Source organism: Mastomys coucha, unplaced genomic scaffold (genome assembly GCF_008632895.1).
Source record: "Mastomys coucha isolate ucsf_1 unplaced genomic scaffold, UCSF_Mcou_1 pScaffold22, whole genome shotgun sequence".
Classification (NCBI taxonomy): domain Eukaryota; kingdom Metazoa; phylum Chordata; class Mammalia; order Rodentia; family Muridae; genus Mastomys; species Mastomys coucha.
This window is the reverse complement of record NW_022196905.1, coordinates 181,678,386-181,697,016: the sequence shown is the minus strand read 5'-3', so window position 1 is coordinate 181,697,016 and position 18,631 is coordinate 181,678,386. Positions and strand designations below refer to the sequence as shown.

Sequence of the window (18,631 nt, the reverse complement as noted above, 5' to 3'; positions counted from 1 at the left end):
CTGGGATTAAAGGCATGCGCCACCACCACCTGGCTCCTTTTCTTTCTTATAAGCACTGTAAGGGGATGTTTATTAGCAATTAAGAAGGCCTTTCATTATGTTTTACTAAATTCTTTGAAAAAAAGGAAAAAACTTGTAGTATTTAATCCCAGATGTTTTCTGGAATGGCCCCTATCATTTGGCATTCACATACCATTCCGGCTCTTCCCTTCAACATTTGTACTTTGTGAATTGGTTCATTTATGACTTTTGTCGGTCCATTCATGGCAGTTTTGTTTGTTTTGCAATAGAGTCTTGCTATGTAGCCCAGGGTAGACTCAAACTCAGAAGATCCTCCTACTTCAACCTCCACATTACTAGGGGCTAAGGCATGCAGAGCACACACCTCAGAACTTGGCTCTTCCTTGTGGATTTTTTTAGTAGCCAAGGAACACTATATACTGTTAGATATAGATTGCATGGGAATAAAATTTTCAGTCTTCATACTAGAATTTTATTAATGTATTTGTGACTCTACTTAAAAATCCATTGCTCAAACCAAAATTATAATGTATCACCTCACATGCATTAAGATTTATATAACCTCATCATTTCCTCTTGCCTTCCCTCCTTATATTTGTGGATTTTAAAATTAAGCATGTTTTGGTGAGGATGTGGAGAAATGGAATCTTGCCTATTGCACTGTAAAACCACTTTAACTAAAAGCAGAATTGCTATATGAAACAGCAACTCCTCCTTCACATACATAAGCAAGAAAGTTGAAGGCAGGGTCCTGGAGCAGTTGGTTTCCCCATGGTCATGGCAGCATTGCTCAGGGTAGACCAGTGGTAGAAATAACACGTACCATCCGTGGGTCAGTATGTGATTTGCATGGCCAGTGGAGTTGTCCTCAACCTGAGAGGGAAGGCAGTCCTAGCACAAGCTGCAGAATGGAGGAATACTGACGGCGCGCACACATGCGCGTGTGTGAAAATTACAGAGAGAAAAGATTTATCTTGGCTCACAGTTTCAGAGGTCTCAGACCAGAATCAGTTGACCCCGCTCCCTTGTGCCAAGGTGCACATCATGGCAGGGAGAGTGCGTGGTTTGAGGAAACAGTTCGCCTTATGTTAAAGTGAGGAAGGGAAAGATAGCATCATGTTGTCCCTCTCAGAGGTCTGTCCCAGTGACCTAAGGTCCATCACCACCCACTGGCCCTGGGGGCCTCTAGCACACAGGCCTTTGATGGACGCTTCTTACTTGAACTGCAGTGCTGGTCACAGGGCAAGTGAAACAGCTCCATGTTTTTGCCTCCAGCGTTATCACAGCGGGGTGTAAGTGTGTGTGTGTGCATCTCAGACACTGAGCAAACGTAAAAAAGCGTTCTCCTTTTCTCTACGCCTTTTTCAGTCGCTGCTTCAAGCACCTGTGAGAAGCTAGAAAAGGCCAGGAATGACTTACAGACAGCGTATGAAGGATTTGTCCAGAAACTAAACCAGCAACATCAGACAGACCGGAAGGAACTGGAGAACCGGCTGAAGGAGTTGTACACCGCAGAGTGCGAGAAGCTTCAGAGCATTTACATTGAAGAGGCGGAAAAATATAAAACGCAACTGCAAGAACAGGTCTGTGCGGCGTGGCTGTCTGCTGGTGCTCCACATGCTGTCTACATTCTTAACCAGTTATCCCTTGCCTTTTAGCTTAGCGGGAGGAAGCTTCGGGGATGGATTTCTTTTTCTTAGGATGAAGCAAGGTTGAGTTAAAGAAGGGGGAAAGCAACCAGGCACAGTGGTCCATACCCACAATTCCAAAGCTTGAGAAGCTGAAACAGAAGGATCATGGTCGAGCCCTGCCTTGGCTGCAGAGAGAGCTCAAGGCCAACATGGGTAACTTTGAGTCCCTGGCTAGAAGTAAAAACTGCCAACGGGACCAAATATGTCCTCAGTGACACAAAGGCTTGTGAGTCTCTGAATTCAACCCCCAGTACAGGCAAGCAGGCAGGCAGGCAGGCAGATAAAAAATGAGCTCTGTGATCCCACCAGCTCTAGCTACTTAGGCTGTCTTAGTTAGGGATTTACTGCTGTGAACAGACACCATGACCAAGGCAAGTCTTCTAAGGACAGCATTGAACTGGGGCTGGCTTACAGGTTCAGAGGATCAGTCCATTATCATTAAGGTGGGACCATGGCAGCATCCAGGCAGCCATGGTGCAGGAGGAGCTGAGAGTTTTACATCTTCATCTGAAGGCTACTACGAGAAGACCAGATCCAAGTTAGCTAGGACAGTAGTCTTAAACCTACTTCAACAAGGCCACACCTCCTAATAGTGCCACTCCCCGGGCCAGCCATATTCAAACCATCACCTTCCACTCCCTGGCCCCTGTATCCCTGGCCACCATCACAGAGACTGAGACAACTTTATAAGACTGTTTCAAAATAAAAACTAAAGGAGGTTCAGAGCTATAGCTTAGAGGTGCACCAAGAGCTTGCAAAGCATGCCCACAGCTCCAGTCAATCCCTAGGAGTAACAGATTTTGTTTTTAATTAGAAGGGATAGAAATATCCTCAAAACAATCCACTTGGAAGCATCTTGGTGTTTGGCCATTGGTCTGTCTGTACTTTTTCTTTAAGACGCCTTTTTAATAACCCCCATTAGTATAATAAACTTTGAATTTCCCTGTTCCCTATTTTCCTTATTTTTTTTTAAAAGGGTAGTTTTTTATTTTATTTTTTTGGTTTTTCGAGACAGGGTTTCTCTGTGTAGCCCTGGCTGTCCTGGAACTCACTCTGTAGACCAGGCTGGCCTCGAACTCAGAAATCCGCCTGCCTCTGCCTCCCAAGCGCTGGGATTAAAGGCGTGTGCCACCACTGCCCTTCTTTTTAAGTTTAGTGTCTGCATAGTCTCTACTATATGCCAGGCATGTGCTAGGGGCTGAGAGTAGAGCGGTCAGTGCTACAGGTGTGGGGCTGAGGTGAACCTCTGAAATGCAGCCCCACACCTTGAGGGGGACTCAGCCATTACCATCAGTGAACCCCACAGCGCTTGGACCATCTTTGTTCCTGAAGAGGATGGGTTAGAGCTGTGGGGTGGGGCAGGGCTTGAGTGGGTTGTTCTACACGTGTGTTAGATGGGGGGCAATGGACAACAGAGGTCCCTAGTGTATGCTTCTTTATGTGACTTAGCACTTTTGTTCTTGCTAGTAAATGATCATCCTGTTTGTTCCTTATAGTTTGACAACTTAAATGCCGCCCATGAAACCACTAAGCTGGAGATGGAAGCTAGCCACTCGGAGAAAGTAGAATTACTGAAGAAGACCTATGACTCCTCCCTCTCAGGCAAGGATGCTTTTCCTGCCCCAGGAGACGGGCGATGGAAATGCGTGGCATTCACGAAAATGAAACCGACTCGTGATTCTCCCTGGCACGGAATACCCTGTGATAGTCACTTGGCAGACCTCTTGATTTCTTTGTCCATTGTTCATTGTTAGTGGCCGCCCTTTTCCCTTAAGGATGTAAATTATGGTTGGTTATTCCTGCCAGGCCTTTAGGAAACAGGATGAACTTCCAAAGATTCTAAAAACCTTTTTGGTGGTGGCTGTGGTTGGCGGTGGTTGCTACTTTAGGTCCCGGGAAAGTCAAGGTTCTAGCGTAGTACTGCACCAAGGGAATCCACACGAAAGCACTCAGTGACTGTGGTAAAGAACAGTTGGGACTGGACGGACCAGGACAGGATATGCCGCTGCGATCTCACTGGCACAGGAAGGCTTGATGTCAAAAGGAAGGAAGGAGAAGCCATTCCCTTGAGGACAAAGCCAGCAGTGCAGTGGGGTGTCCACCTCGAGTCAGCTACGGCTCACATAGTAGCAGGGGTGTGTGTGTGTGTGTGTGTGTGTGTGTGTGTGTGTGTGTGTGTGGTTAAAATGGCTGTGTGACCTTTGGGAGAGACTTCTCATAAGAGATTGCTGCGCTGTGGGGAGTCGGAGATGATGGCTGACTTGCAGGCAGTTAGCAAATATTGTCATCTTCCTGCTGGGAGAGGGCTTAATTTTAGATTTCTGTTTTCTTCTGGAAGAATGCATTGAAAGGAAGACAGGGACCCCCCATCCAGGAATCAGAAACCTATCTTTTGAGGCCCTACCCTTCATTTTTAACAGTTTGAAAGTTTCCTTGGCCTCTGTGGGCATCAGGGTTTCTGGTCATGGTACCATAAATCTCTGCCCTACCTCATAAAGCTATTCTGACAAGATGCTCTTAATTTAAAGAATGGAAAGTAACATAAATGGTACTTCATCAGCTCCTGTGTCTATACATGGCAGGTTGTAGAGTAGTGATCTCATAGGGTGTTGTTACCTTAAAAGAAAATAACCACAACAAAACCCCTGCCTTCCAGAAATCAAGAAAAGCCATGAAATGGAAAAGAAGTCACTGGAGAATCTGCTTAATGAGAAACAGGAATCACTGGAGGTGAGTGGCCCACTCCTGGCCCCATCAGGTGGTATGGACAAGGCCTCTGTGTGCCTCTGGCCCTTTCCTGGTATCTGATGCTCCATGTGTTACTGTTTGTCTTTTAGAAACAAATCAATGATCTGAAAAGTGAAAACGATGCTTTAAACGAAAGGTTGAAATCAGAGGAACAAAAGCAACTGTCAAGAGAGAAAGCAAATTCAGTAAGTCGTGTGTATTCTCGCTGCTACTGGGTGTTCCTTCTGCTTGGTTGCCATTTCCAGCTGATTAACCCTTAGGCAGCTGGAGAGATGACAGTGACTTGGAATCTTCTTCACAGTGACAGTGTTTTAATTGTGTGAAACAATTTTGTTCACTGATGTTTTTTTTCACATCTCCAAAAATGATTTGTAGATTGGAATCCAAAGATCTAAGCAAATACCCATGAGAAACTGAGAAAAAAACCTAAAACTGGGAATATTTTTACAATAACAATGACAAAAGGTTGTCGTCTTGCGGTGTGGTTACATAACCATAACCTTACAGTGTGTATTCATGACATTGTGTGTTAGAACATTCCAGAATGGTCTTCTCTCCCTGAGAGACACTCATGCACCGACAACCACTCTCCAATCCCCAAGTGCGTCCTGCCGGAGCTAACCACTTGTTGTACTTCCCACTTCCATGGGCTTGCTTGCTCGGAACTTTCCATATAACCATGTGATACAACATATCCTTTCATAACTCTCTTCTCTGCTGAGCCTGATGCTGTCAGGTTCATCTCCTTTCCAGGGTGTGGCTGCACACATACGTACACATACATGCATTCATCATACATACATACATACATACATACATACATACATACAGGCAAGCACTCATATGATAAAATACAAGTAATTTTTAGAGGTTGATAGGAAATTATGAGATTTCCCTCAAATGAATATGAGGGGATTTATCTTAAGTTCCCTCCAAACCCTTATTTAAAGGGACCACATGGAATTTGAGTTTGAAGAGCCTGGAATCAAAGTCCCATGTGTGATCTGTTTTGGGCCCTCTCCTGGCCTTTACAAGGCAGGTTATTTGACCCACAGAACGAATTTTCTCCTTTTGTGAAGTAAAGAGTTTGGAGAGAGGGATAAAGCAAACCCAAGCCTCCCTCGGGATTCCTCCTCCGAAGGGGAAGGCAGTTCTTGATTCAGGAGGTACTTTTCTGTCATCCGAGCCATCGAATCCTGTCGGAGAAACTTTCACTCAACATCTGGCCAATAGTTCAGACAGACAGACAGACAGACAGAATGAGCAAGCTGATTTGTATGAAATTGTTAGATGATTCTGTTGAATTTCCATCAGACCAGTGGGTTGTGGGTATCACTAGTGGTGGTATCACAAGTGTCCATTTGGGAGATTATATGTGTTCTGTGGTAGTGTTATGGCTGCCCTAGAGCCATAACATGTAAACCATGTAAACCATGTAAACCATGAGGGAAGCCCAGAGCCTCAGGGCATTATCGAATTTTTGTTATTTCCCAGAGCCCTGCATATGACACTGACTTTGCTTAGAGAACACGACTGTCTCCTTTTCTCCCTCCGGACACTAGCTTAGGAGTGGAGAGAGCTCCCTATCCTGAGCTCTGTTTTTACACTGTAAGCAATGGTTTCTTGTTTCTAATGGGAGGTCTGATGAGAAAGCAGTATTTACCATACTAAATAACCAGGGAAAAATAAGTTTGTTTTCAATACTGTGGCCAAAGTCTTTGAGGTTAAACGGATCTTAATTCTTTTTTACTTCTTTGAAATTGCAATAAGAAGGTAAGCCAGGCATGGTTGACTCATCTTTATAATTCTGGCCCTTGAGAACCTGAGACAAAGAGGATAGCCACAGATTGAGCCAAATGACTCCCAGGTCAGCCTGGACTATAGGGTGAGACCTTGTATCAAAAAAGACAAAAGAGCAAAAGAAACTTACATTTATCTGTCCATGTCAGGGAATGCTTATAATCCCAGTAATGGGAAGCTGAGGCAGGAGGATGACTATACATATCAAGTCAGTCTAGGTTTTAAAGCATGACCCTGTGTTTAAAAAAAAACAAACAAAAACAAACAAACAAAAAAACCAAAGGGAGTAAGTCACTTACTGCTTGTCTATCTAAGTCTTACATGAGAGAATCAGTATATCGAGAGGTGGGACTGTGTAATATGTGAAAAAAGTCAGCGCATTTACCTTAGTGTGTTTTTTCCAGAAAAACCCTCAGGTCATGTATCTGGAGCAAGAATTAGAAAGCCTGAAAGCTGTGTTGGAGATCAAGAATGAGAAGCTGCACCAGCAGGACATGAAGCTAATGAAGATGGAAAAGCTGGTACGTCTCCTGCGTGATGGACTGAGTACCTCCTGCACGTGCATGTGTGCGCGTGGCCATGCGCCGTGGTGTTGCCTGGGAAATAGAGGACGGCAGAGCTGAGAGCTTTAGAACTGTGGCGTTGAGCTAACTTGTACTTGATATTTGGATGATATTTGGAAAGTACACAAAGGGTCAGACTTGCATTTTCTTTTCCAGACTTATTAAAAGCTGATTCGTTGCTGCATTCTTAGAACATTTATATTTTTTATAGAGTGCATGCAAAGCAGCATCTAGTTTTGGAAAAAATTATAACAAATCAGATTCACATTTCAGTAATCTGTGGATCTTCACTTGCCTAATGAAAAAAAGTAATTATTCTAAAACCACTATGTTAATGTAACACCCATTCTGGACAGAAGGACAGTTGGACATATCCATTAACTTCACGGGTGCCATATAGTCTATTAGCATTCATAGCTTTTTAAGAATCTGAATATGATAAACGAATTGTGTGTTGATTAGTGCAGTTGGAAAACAGCAAGCATTGTTGAATACCATTATCAGAATTTGAACCTACTTCGTGCTGTGTTTGAGGGGTGTGTCCGATGTGTAATGTCAGCCTTTGTCCAGCCCTGAAACTCAGAATCTGCTAGCCGGGACATGAACCAAGCTGGAGGGCTTTCTCAGCGGCTGAAGTGACCTTCGCTGTTACTTGGCTGCACTTTGCTCCCGTCTGCCAGCCACCCAGGGCTCGCCTGCCTTCTCCTTCACCAGGTTGTGGGCGACTCACCATTCCTTGAAGAAATGTCTCATTCAGAGTTAGGCTAGCCTTGAATAGGGAGAACAGAGGTTACTCTTATCTGTTTGGCTTTTTGGCTTGGGGGGTTTGTCTTTGTTTGGCGTTTTGTTTCCTAGAGATAATTAACTGCTTTTTGAGGGAGGCAGTGCTTAAGGGAACATGCAGGCATTACTTCACTTTGCCAGGAAATGTGGGAATGGGGGGGGGTTCTTTTTTTTTCTTTCTTAATATACACTGTGGAATTTGGATCTGCCATAATGAAGAATGAAATTATGTCATTTGCAGCAATAATTGGAGTTGGAGATTATCCTATTAAGTGAAAAAAGCCAGACCCAGAAAGACAAATAGCATTTTCTCTCGTATGTGGAACCAAGATGATAAACATGCATACACTACAGTCTAGTCTAGTCTGCTGACAAGCGTGTGAAGGTGAAGGGCTCACTGGAGTTGGTTTGAGTGCAGTCACAGTAAAGACCCCCGGATGCCAGTGCCGTGAGTGTAGACCTGGCCTTCCTAGGAATGGAACCAGAGAGTTGCTCCGCTCGAGTTCATCCTCGTGCCTTTTGGTAGTCATGATTCCGCTGGGCTCATGCTTGCTTTCTCGCCCACCATGAAGCATATTGTCCCCCAAACCAGTAAGGAATTCTCCCAACTGTCATTTTAAGCCCAGCCCAGTTCCAGTTTGTGAGAATACATCTCACCTCTCATGTGGGGGCGGGGGTCAGAATGGTAGCGGATATATACAGCTGGGACCCTTCACCTCTGCCCATCTTGGAGGTACCAGAAGTACAGGAAGTGGATTTTTTTTTTTTTTTTAAGGAATGCAGGAAACTCCTAGTTGTTAATAGGCCCAACCCAGCACACACAGCACGACTTGGCAAAGGTTATCCTGTGACACCTGCTCAGCAGGCTGGCGGTGATGACTCAGGAAACCCTGTTCACAATGTGTTGCTCCATCTCCCATTCATATACCTGAACTTATCAGACGATCTCCAGTGATACAAGGCCCCGCTGTTTAAAGCACAAACACATTTTAATTTCTATTGAGCCATGATAGTTCTGTTTTGTGTCCCAACCGAAGAGGCTTCATAACAGTGCCAGTCGGCACCACCCTGTTGTTTTTACAGGAAGATAGGTTGCTATGACGATGGGTACACTTGTTGCCATGGCTGTGTTGTATGCGTGGCAGGCAGGGCCAGGTCTTTAGAGAAGATAGAACACTTAAGTGTGTTAGGGTTCTCCAAAGGAACAGAGCTGATCCAGTGCTATATTAAAGGAAGATTTGCTAGATCGGCTTCCATGATGAGCTTAGAGTAGTCCAGCCATGGCTGCTGGAGAGGCTGAGAACCTGGTAAGTGTTCGACCCGCAAGGCTGGGTGCCTCTGAAGTTCCAATCTGGTGCCAAAGGCCAGTGGGACTTCGGGAGAGCCTCTTGATCATCAGTCCACACTGGAAGAAGCCCAAAGAAGCCAATTCTAATATCAGAGGCAGGATCGGCCTCAGGGGCAATGGGGCCCATAGCCTCCCCAGTGAGAATAGGCCATGCAAGTGAAGCTCAGAGTCAAAAGTTCCTTTCTTCTGCATCCTTGGGGCTGAGTCACTACCAGGTGGTGCTGTTCACATTTAGGCAATCAAGCCAGTCGCCCGGACACATGCCCTCAAGCCAGCCCGATACATAGAGTCTTTCATTGGCTTTCTTCTCAGGTAATTGTAAGGTGGTGCCAACTTGGCAAATTAACCATCACACTTAGCATGAGGAAGCTGTCTAAGGTTTTCTCAGGAGAGCTAGCTCTGCCATTGGTAAGCTCTGTGGCAGTAAAGATGGAGTTTTTACCTGTGTAGAGCAAAGCTTTGGTAGAATGTTTTGAGGCCAATTGCTACGGTGTTTTATTCCAAGTTTTCCCAGGTTGTGTTTTACCTTGAAAAGCATTTCAAGGTGTTTCTCCCCTGCACTCCCCCAACCTTTTCTATTCTGTAGATTTTTTTTTTTTAATTATTTCATCTGACTGGCTTGCCATGAGGATTTTCTGGACTCGAGGATGTCTTAGAAACAGGAATTCCATCTGGGTGCTATAATTCAAGCAGTCAAGCCATAGCGGGCGGCCATGGCCAGGATTTGGGCGTTAATTTTGACCTCAGGTTAAGTTCATTCTGAGCTCTGATGTTGCCTCCTAAAGAAGCAACAAACCATTCCCTAGAAATGGGAGCTAGGATGGAATCAGCTTGCCACCATGTTCAGTGACTTGAAATGCCTTTAATCTCTCAACTGATCAGTTTGTGAAAGTTAAGGCTGGGAAGAGCAGCTGCACACAAGTGTCTGTTGACCTGAGCAGCGCAAGGAAGCTTGCTTTCTGCAGTTACTACTTCACCTAACCTTGCTACATTGTATCTCCACACAGCCATGTGGAGGTAAATACCAAAACTAACCTGGAATAAGTTTAAGGCTTTCTTCAGCATGGCCAAGACCTATAGGCTCCCTCCCTTCCTCTTCTTCCTTCCTCTGTCTCTTCTCTTTTTTCCTTCCTCCCTCTTACCTTCCCTCCATCCCTAACTCTTCCCCGCTTCCTCCTTCTTCCCTCCTCCCTTCCTTTTTGTGTATGTGTATAAGAGTGCTGTAGATATCCGAGGGGATGTAGTGAACTAACACCGTTAAACTGCAGTGATTGGTTTATCACCTTGAGAAGAGGCCCAGCACCCATGGTCACCTAGGCAGGACACCAGCTCCCAGAGGGACATTCTGGAAGTGTCACCTGGAAGAAAAACATTACTACCTAGCTAGCTTATTTGTCTGGATGAATACCACATGTCCTAGATGTCCTGTTTCCTGCTTTATTTTCTGCTCGTCACTGGTCTGTGTATAAAGACATCACTGTGCCACTATGTCTCCTCCCGATCAACCTGTTGATCGAGAGTATTCTGTATCAGGAATATGCTTAAGAAGCGAGAGAGTTTATGTATTCATTTGTTTATGACTTACAAACCTTGTTTATACTAAGGTGGACAACAACACGGCATTGGTTGACAAGCTGAAGCGATTTCAGCAGGAAAACGAGGAGTTAAAAGCTCGCATGGATAAACACATGGCAATTTCAAGGTAACTACAAGAGTTTGTTTTCCCTTCCCTCATCTTTGAACATCTACGACCCCTTCTGGCTACGCTCCACTGAGCACCTCCCAGGCATGTGAGAGAAGCAAGTGGACAGTTCATGCTTTTCCAAGGTGCCCTAGACCTTCCCATCTACCTGGAGCTCACTAACTGTAATGGTGCTGTCAGAGAAGGGGCAACCGCACACGTGAACAGGAAGCAGCCCCTGAGTTATGGTAGAAATAAAATAAGCCTTGTGCAAGTGCCCCATTGCCTACTGGGAAATCTCCCAAAAACTAGAGCTGCCAACAATTACTCATAGGTTTATTTATTTGGGTCAAGCTTGAAGTTCTGGTATTCGTGAGTTTTGTTTTCCTTTTTGTGGTACACAGGCCTTGAGCCGGGGGCCTCACACGTTAGGCAAGTCCTCTAACACCCGGCTATATGCTTTCTTATAGTATTTGGGTTTCTCAGCTTAAAAGTCTATGACCCTTGTGCCAGTGGTGACACCTGCCTTTAGTCCCAGCACTCTGGACTGCCTTGGGCAGGTTTCTTAAATTCGAGGCCAGCCTGGTCATCAGAGTGGGTTCCAGGGAAGCCAGAGCTACACAAAGAAACCCTGTCTGAAACAAACAAACCAACCAAAAAAACCCAACTAGGACCCTGTGTTTGATAGCCCTGGGAGGCCTGTCCTTTACTGAAGAGAAATGAGGGGAGTGTAGGGATGTGTGGGAGGAGAAGGGGGAGGGGAAACTGTGGTGAGGATGAACTATATGAGAGAATTAAAAAAAAATAAATCAATGACCTTGGACAAGAGCCTGTGTATTCCCCCAGAGGAAGTTTCTTTTTGTTTGTTTTTTTTGTTTGTTTGTTTTTTGAGACAGGGTTTCTCTGTATAGCATTGGCTGTCCTGGAACTCAGAAATCCTCCTGCCTCTGCCTCCCAAGTGCTGGGATTAAAGGCTTGGCGCCACCACTGCTGGGCCAGAGGAAGTTTATTGAACCTTCAGATGTAAACAGTAGTAGTTACTTTTTGGTTTGGATTCCACATGATTTCTGGGTTTTGTTTTCAAGGCAACTTTCCACAGAGCAGGCAGCACTGCAGGAGTCCCTTGAGAAGGAGTCAAAGGTCAACAAGAGACTATCCATGGAGAACGAGGAACTTCTGTGGAAGCTGCACAACGGAGACCTGTGCAGCCCGAAGAGATCCCCCACCTCCTCTGCCATCCCTTTCCAGTCCCCCAGGAATTCTGGTTCCTTCTCCAGCCCCAGCATCTCACCCAGATGACAGTTTCTGAACACAGGAGACTCTCTGAAGGCACTGAGGTTCGCTTCTGCAGGACTGACCGTCTTGTGGGAACTCGAGTTACATTAGCTTTCGGGTATGTCCACAGCATAACCAGAGAGCAGCCACGAACCGTGTCAGCTACGTACGGATTGAGAGCTCCAGAGGAAGACTTTTAACTTGGTCCAAAAGCCTCCTCCAAAAACAGATTTCGGAACTGAAGTGGACATAGTTGCACAAAGCACTTAAGGAACGAGGGAACCTTGTTCTTTGCCTTCCTTCACCTAAGCATACGGGGAAAACTCTCAGGGGCCTATTAAGATAAAGATTTATAACCTTTATAATGTTCTTCACCAGAGACACCTTCTTGTGATTTTTATTTTGGTCTGACTGTGGGCAGGGGTCGTGTGTGAGTGAAATGGGTGTACTGGCGTGTCACGTGACTGTCCCCTCGCTCCCCCCCCACGCTGTGTATTAAAAGCCAATAGCTGTATGTAGCTGGGCCTGTATTAATCAAGTCATAATCAGCACACACATGTCAACAAAAGCCATAGAAGAGAAAGCAATAGTGCTTGAGTTTCTACCAACTTGTCTCAGCACCATGGCACGGAGGACTAGGGTCAGACAGGAAGAAAGCCTTTGGGTTGTTGATGACTGTGCATTTTTCTGTTATTCGTTCTTCCATGTTCAGCATTATCCGTTGATACCAGTTTGATTTTTTTTTTCTGTAGACTTTTATGAGCCTAATTGCGATACTTTTGATTCATTTTCTCAGGCTATGAGCAAAATGTAGTACCCTAATTTTTCTAAACACAAATCTGTATAAAGAGTAAGGGGGCAGTTACCAATGGATGGTTCTGCTTATTTTCCCTAAGCTAGCTTGGATCGCAGGGGTAATCTTCCGTCTTCTCTCCTGTTATTCTAACCTCCGCCTTTCCTTTGTTGTCCATGTAGAGCCACAGAGGCAAAGCTACCTCCTTCCTAAGCACAGAATGTGCTTTTCCAGGGCCAGTTATCTCTGAGGTGCTGAACCTATTTCCCAAATAAGCTAAGCTCTGGTTCTGACACTACAGAATTTTGGACACCCCTGAGGGTAACCAGTAAAGGCATTTAGCATGTGCTAATCCACACAAGCACCGAGTCAAGCCATCAGTTCCCTGTTGAATAGATCTAGAGAGTCTGAGCCCTAATGCTGACTTGGTCTCCTCTGAGTGGTCTTCCTGCCATGGGGATGAAACAAGCCGGCCAGGGAGTGAGAAGTACGGCTTATTGCAACTCCTTCACACTGCATTCAAATTTCAGATGTTCACTTACCATCTCCCCAGACTCCAAGACTTTGTGAAAGTTAGAAGGATAGCTGTGCCCCCCCTACCCGACCCATGAGCTTCCCTGTGCATGTCAGCACTGCAATGTCAGTATTTACTAACCCATGGTCAGTGCTGGTCACATAACCCCTCTATCAAGGGCAGATTCAGGACACTAGGGCTGGGTATTTGAGTCATCCTAGACTTCTACACTACAGAGCTAATTGATAGTCACGATGCATGCTTTTTATTAGCGGTTGTGTTTGACATCTCTTATCTCCAATAGTTTATGATGTATGTAACCTTCCATGCTTACTCCCGATAAATAGGAACGTAGCTTCACTGCCAACTCCTGGAGTATATCTGCTCCCGGTCCCAAATTGTTCTCAATGACCTTAGCCAAAGTCAGGTTTGTCATTTATGCCCTAGTGATGGTAAAGTTCATACCACTTAGATGTCTGGGAAGTCAAATCTTATAGCAATTAAAACGCCTAAAGAGCTTAGAAGACAAGAGAGAAGATAGAGAGCATTTAAGTTTTTTTTTAAAAAACAAAAAACAAAAAACAAATGTTTCATGTAGAATACAAAATTGTTGACACATCATTAAAAAATAGTAGGTGTGTGAGCAACTGTAGTTATAGCAATGGGAAAGTGTATTTTACTTTGATCAAATAAATAATGCTGGAGTATTCAGTGTAAGAATGGCAGCCTTGGACATACTTCAGTCTTTAGAGTATTAGGTTCTGTGCACCCCTTCTCATCCCTCCTTAGTGAGGCAGGCAGGCCCCCTATGCGATTTCATGGAACTTAGAACACAATGCCAAAATTTGTTGTGGCTGAAATTGGCTCACAGAGCTTACGCTTAAGGTTAAGCTTTACAAAATTCAAAATATATGTATCAGAGAACTAAACTTTGGCTGGCTTAAATGATTCTTCTGCAAGGCGTATGGAAATTGGAACAGCTGTAGTCTAAGTATTTTTCAAGACAGGTCTTAGCCAAGGCTGAATCTTCTTCAATCTGTTCATCTATGTTATGTTAAAGGCTAAACTGTTAATAGTGTACATGCAGTTATTTTGAACAGAGTAATTTAAAATCAGTACTCTTGAGTGTGGCAATTTTAATGTAAAAAGATGTGATTTTTGATACCTTTATAAATGAACTCAACGTTAGCTTTGATAAAGTGACATATCTAAGCATTTGAATCTTGAGTCATTGCTTGTGAGTAAGCAGTTGAACTTGTTTCAAACATCAAACAGAATACTAAGCACCAACACAAAGACTGCTGTCAAGTCCTGGATGTACTCCATAAATGAAACAAATACTTAGCTCATTTTTTTAAAATAAAATCTTGCTCATTTAATAGAAATGACTGATACAAACATGTTGACATGTTTTCTTGGTATAAAAAGTAGAAACATGGCTGAATCAAAATGCATACTTTGCTAGAAAAGTTTATACTTCTATTAATAGACTAATGACTTCCTTTTAATTTGGATGTCTGTCTGACCCACTGGCAGGGGTTGGCCCCTGGCCTCCTAATAAAGCACCTCGAAGCTGTGTGTGCAGATGGGTGTCCCACTGGTCCACGACTCTTCGCTTTCCACATCAGGAAAACTCAACAGTAGTAGCCACTGTAGTCTGTCCTCGGAGGTTCTGAGCTGTGCATATGTAATAGCCTGCATCAATGGTCTCAAAGTCTTCAACGGTAATGACACTCTGGGAGATTCTTGTGGTGTGTCCCAGTCCTCTGTGAATCAGTCTCCAGGTGTCTTGAATGGTCACAGGCCTTTCGTCCTGTTTAAAGATGGCGCACAGACTGAAACCAGATTGACAGCTGCTTCCCTCAGCTCCCGTCCACCCGATCCATTCAGCACAAGCTCATTGAAGGCAGTTGGTATGCTGAGCTCATAAGCTTTTTTTTTTTTTTTTTTGCATAATTACTCTAGGCTGCCTTTTTTTTTTTTTTCCCAAGTGGGGGTCTTGAATTTCAGGATGCTGTTTTTGAGATCTCTTTTCACTTTTTATATGCAAAATGGATTATTTTGGGCCTCTATGGGGGACCGGCTTAAGCATAAATGCATAGGCAGATTCTTTTCCGTTATATCACCCTCACACTGACAAGTGGTTCTTGTTTATGGAATTTAAGGTCAAAAGCCCCAAAGCTCTGGCTGTGTAAGTGAAGAAGAGTCTCTAATTTGGGAGAGGCAGGAAAGCAATTAGGCTAATGTTCCTTGAGACTACAGAGGGAGGCAAGTTGCACCACGGAAGGAAGGCTAAGATAATGCCCTAGGCAGCATGAGCATCTATTCTAGAAGACGGTGACTTGTAAGATCTATTTCAGGCAGCTGGAGCAATGAGAACAGTGTTTTCTAAATTCACTTGATAAGGGTAATTATAATTAATGCTTTTTTCTCCTAGTAAGCAACGTAAAAACGTCATTCTATCAAAAAACAAGAATGTCTAAGTATAACAGTGTATTTAAAACAACAGACCTAGCATCCAGATGCTGGAAAGTTCTGCCCTCTGAGGAATCCTCATTTTCCACCCATCCCAGGCTTCAAAGAGCACTGGCTACCTGCAGTGTCTTGGGAGTGTCTCCTCTGGCAACAAAGTTGGTAGCAGAGCTGTTTATTTCAGTGAGCAGGCCACGCACAGACTGGGGACTTCTTTTATAGAAGTCTATTTTTAAATGGAGGCTGACCTCATATCACCTTGTGAACAGGGTCTATGTTTAAATGCCCCCTTGGAGAATGTCTGCTCCAAAGCTTTGCCCAGGCCTTATGTGGAGGATCCGTGGCATGAGGGTGCCTACATTTCTCCCACTCACGTCTTTGAAACTTTGTGAATTGTGAAAGATTCCTGGAAGAGCTTAGAGCAGCCTAAGGTGGACCTAGACGATGATGATTGAAAGCCGAAGCATTGCCCCTTCGTGGTGTGATCCCTAAGGAGGATCAATGCACACTGCAGGATCCCTAAGGAGGAGCAGTGCGCACTGCAGGATCCCTAAGGAGCAGCAGTGCACACTGCACATACAAAGGCACCTTGAGCCATTTGCCTGATACAGCCACCCACTCTTTTTCCTTTTTCTTTAAACAAGATATTTTGAAGTGGACTGAGATATCTTAGAAGACAAACATTCCCTGGCTCCTATCTTATCATAAACTTTGTAGGGTCTCTCTCACTAAGTGTGTGGCACTTACCTTCTGTCCGGGAAAGATCCACCTGAATTCTACCTCAACATCAGGCTCCCCCAGGACCGTGCAGAGCACGCTGATGTCATCCCCGCCTCTCACTCTGTTGGAGGAGGCCAAGATGGTTGTTGATGGAGGGCCACTGGGAACTGGGAACAAGCAGGAGACGAGAGTAGTGAGATCCATAACTGACGGTAAAGACAAGCATCCACTCTCTCTGGGGAGAGGAAGCCTTTTCTATAGCTTCATGAGGCCAATGCTAGACACTCCTATTGATTGCCTTAGGACAGTGGTTCTCATCCTTCCCAAGGCTGCAACCCTTTATTCTTCATGTTGTGGTGACTTCTAACCATAAAGTTATTTTTGCTGCCACTTCATAACTGTAATTTTGCTGCTACGAATCATAATTTATATAGCCATGTTTTCTGATGCTCTTAGGTGACCCCTGTGAAAGGGTTGTTCAACCCCAATGGGGTCATGACCCACGGGTTGAGAAACACTGCCTTCAAAGCTGTCTCTCCGTCTCTACTTTGGTAATGCAGAAGTGGGTGGTCATCTAGGATTCAAGCTCCCCACCCCCATGCTTGTGGTCAGGGGAGGAGCTAATAAGTCGACCAGGGTCATGTGAAGACAGAAAAGGGTTGGTAGGGATGATACTAGGGAAAGAGTGAAAGGAGCCAAGGGCTGGCAAGATGGCTCAGCGGGTAAGAGCACCACCAACTGATCTTCCGAAGGTCCTGAGTTCAAATCCCAGCAACCACATGGTGGCTCACAACCACCTGTAATGAGATCTGACGCCCTCTTCTGGTGTGTCTGAGTGCACTGGTGAGTGCACTTATTTATAATAATAAATAATCTTTGGGCAGGGCAGTGGTGGCACATGTCTTTAATCCCAGCACTTAGGAGGCAGGTGGATTTCTGAGTTCAAGGCCAGCCTGGTCTACAGAGTGAGTTCCAGGACAGCCAGGGCTATACAGAGAAACCCTGTCTCAAAATAACAAACAAACAAATCTTTGGGCCGGAGCAAGTAGGGTTGACAGGAGCGAGCAGAGGTCCTAAAAGTCAATTCCCAACAACCAGATGAAGGCTCACACTATCTGTACAGCTACAATGTGTACTCGTATACATAAAATAAATAAATACATATTTTTTAAAAAAGCAGCCGAGCTGGGCAAACATGTAGGTAACATCCATCATTAGAAGAGGTCCAAATATGCAAATGAGAAAAATGTTTGCTTGCAGGACAGCACAAGTGCTGCCTGTGTTTCTAGTACAGTACCTTACATCATAACATTTTAGAAACATGTCTTTATTATGGTCAGGCCACTCAGTGGGTCATTATGATGGCAGCCTTGAGCAAGATGTGCTAAAAACTGGGACTACAGGAGCAAGCCAGACAGATGGTGGATCAAGCACTTACAGCCTACACTCTAGCAGAGTGTGCAGCAGTTGTGTGGGCAACTGTAATGCTTCCTTTGAACTTGGAAGAACCCCAGAGTGAGCCTCCAGGTGACAGAGAATCGCACAAGCAGCTAAAGACTGAAGTCTTGGTACTGAGCTTAAGAGGCACAGGTAGGATTCCTGAGCAGTCTCTGAGCTAATATGAGGGGACTCAGAGGAGGGGACAGCCAGGCCAGAGCAGTGGTGCTCGCCACGTAAGGCCCGTCAGGACTTGGTGTTTCTGTAGGTAAGAACTTGGCTGAATGCGTTGATTGGAACGGTAGTCAGCAACCGTGGGAACATGGCTTGGAAAATAAAGTGGGCATATGGGAGAAAAGTATTCTTAGTAGCGGTAGCCAGAGATGACGGTAGCTTGAGTTAATTAGATCAGGGATTAGCGATCTGACACTAATGGAATGAAGTTTGAAGGGTTGGATTTCTGGGGTGGCCATTCACACTAGGTGAATGACGAGCAACCATTCCTGAGGTCGAGGACATGGGTGCACCACGCCTTCAGGGTAATACTGAGTTTACTGATGGGCATGAGACTGAGGCACTGAGGTCCTCTGGAGCATGTGAATACAGATGCTACTTGGACACATGGTCCTTACCTCACAGACCTGGGCCATAGAGGCACATGTGGGAGATTGTGAGTTCACAGCTATGGGTAGAAATGAGCTTTCCGCACAGAGGTCAAGGCATAAAGGCCACCCTAGGTACTTCCACATTTAGGAAATGCCAGAGTGGTTTTTTGTTTTTTTTTT

General features: G+C 44.8%; 2 protein-coding genes and 1 long non-coding RNA gene across 12 annotated transcripts in view; 2 read left to right on the top strand and 1 right to left on the bottom strand.

Annotated features, from left to right (window-relative positions):
- Mtus1 (microtubule associated scaffold protein 1) overlaps positions 1-14,329 on the top strand; it is a 152,339-nt gene extending 138,010 nt beyond the window's left edge. For all 10 annotated transcript variants that reach the window (XM_031339591.1, XM_031339592.1, XM_031339589.1 and 7 more), the window contains 7 exons: positions 1,390-1,604; positions 3,209-3,314; positions 4,369-4,442; positions 4,550-4,645; positions 6,665-6,781; positions 10,559-10,656; positions 11,721-14,329. In XM_031339591.1, coding sequence (XP_031195451.1) covers positions 1,390-1,604; positions 3,209-3,314; positions 4,369-4,442; positions 4,550-4,645; positions 6,665-6,781; positions 10,559-10,656; positions 11,721-11,934 — 920 coding nt within the window. In that variant the 3' untranslated portion in view covers positions 11,935-14,329. The remainder of the gene's footprint in view (positions 1-1,389; positions 1,605-3,208; positions 3,315-4,368; positions 4,443-4,549; positions 4,646-6,664; positions 6,782-10,558; positions 10,657-11,720) is intronic.
- A 247-nt stretch (positions 14,330-14,576) lies between these two features.
- Pdgfrl (platelet derived growth factor receptor like) overlaps positions 14,577-18,631 on the bottom strand; it is a 61,854-nt gene continuing 57,799 nt past the window's right edge. The window contains exons 5-6 of the mRNA XM_031339599.1: positions 16,437-16,576; positions 14,577-15,030 (exon numbers count right to left, since the gene is read on the bottom strand). Of these exons, the coding sequence (XP_031195459.1) occupies positions 14,842-15,030; positions 16,437-16,576 (329 nt within the window). The 3' untranslated portion in view covers positions 14,577-14,841. The remainder of the gene's footprint in view (positions 15,031-16,436; positions 16,577-18,631) is intronic.
- The window catches only part of LOC116069192, a 4,189-nt gene continuing 3,382 nt past the window's right edge, over positions 17,825-18,631 (top strand). Inside the window, exon 1 of the long non-coding RNA XR_004109897.1 lies at positions 17,825-17,999. This is a non-coding gene — a long non-coding RNA (uncharacterized LOC116069192). The remainder of the gene's footprint in view (positions 18,000-18,631) is intronic.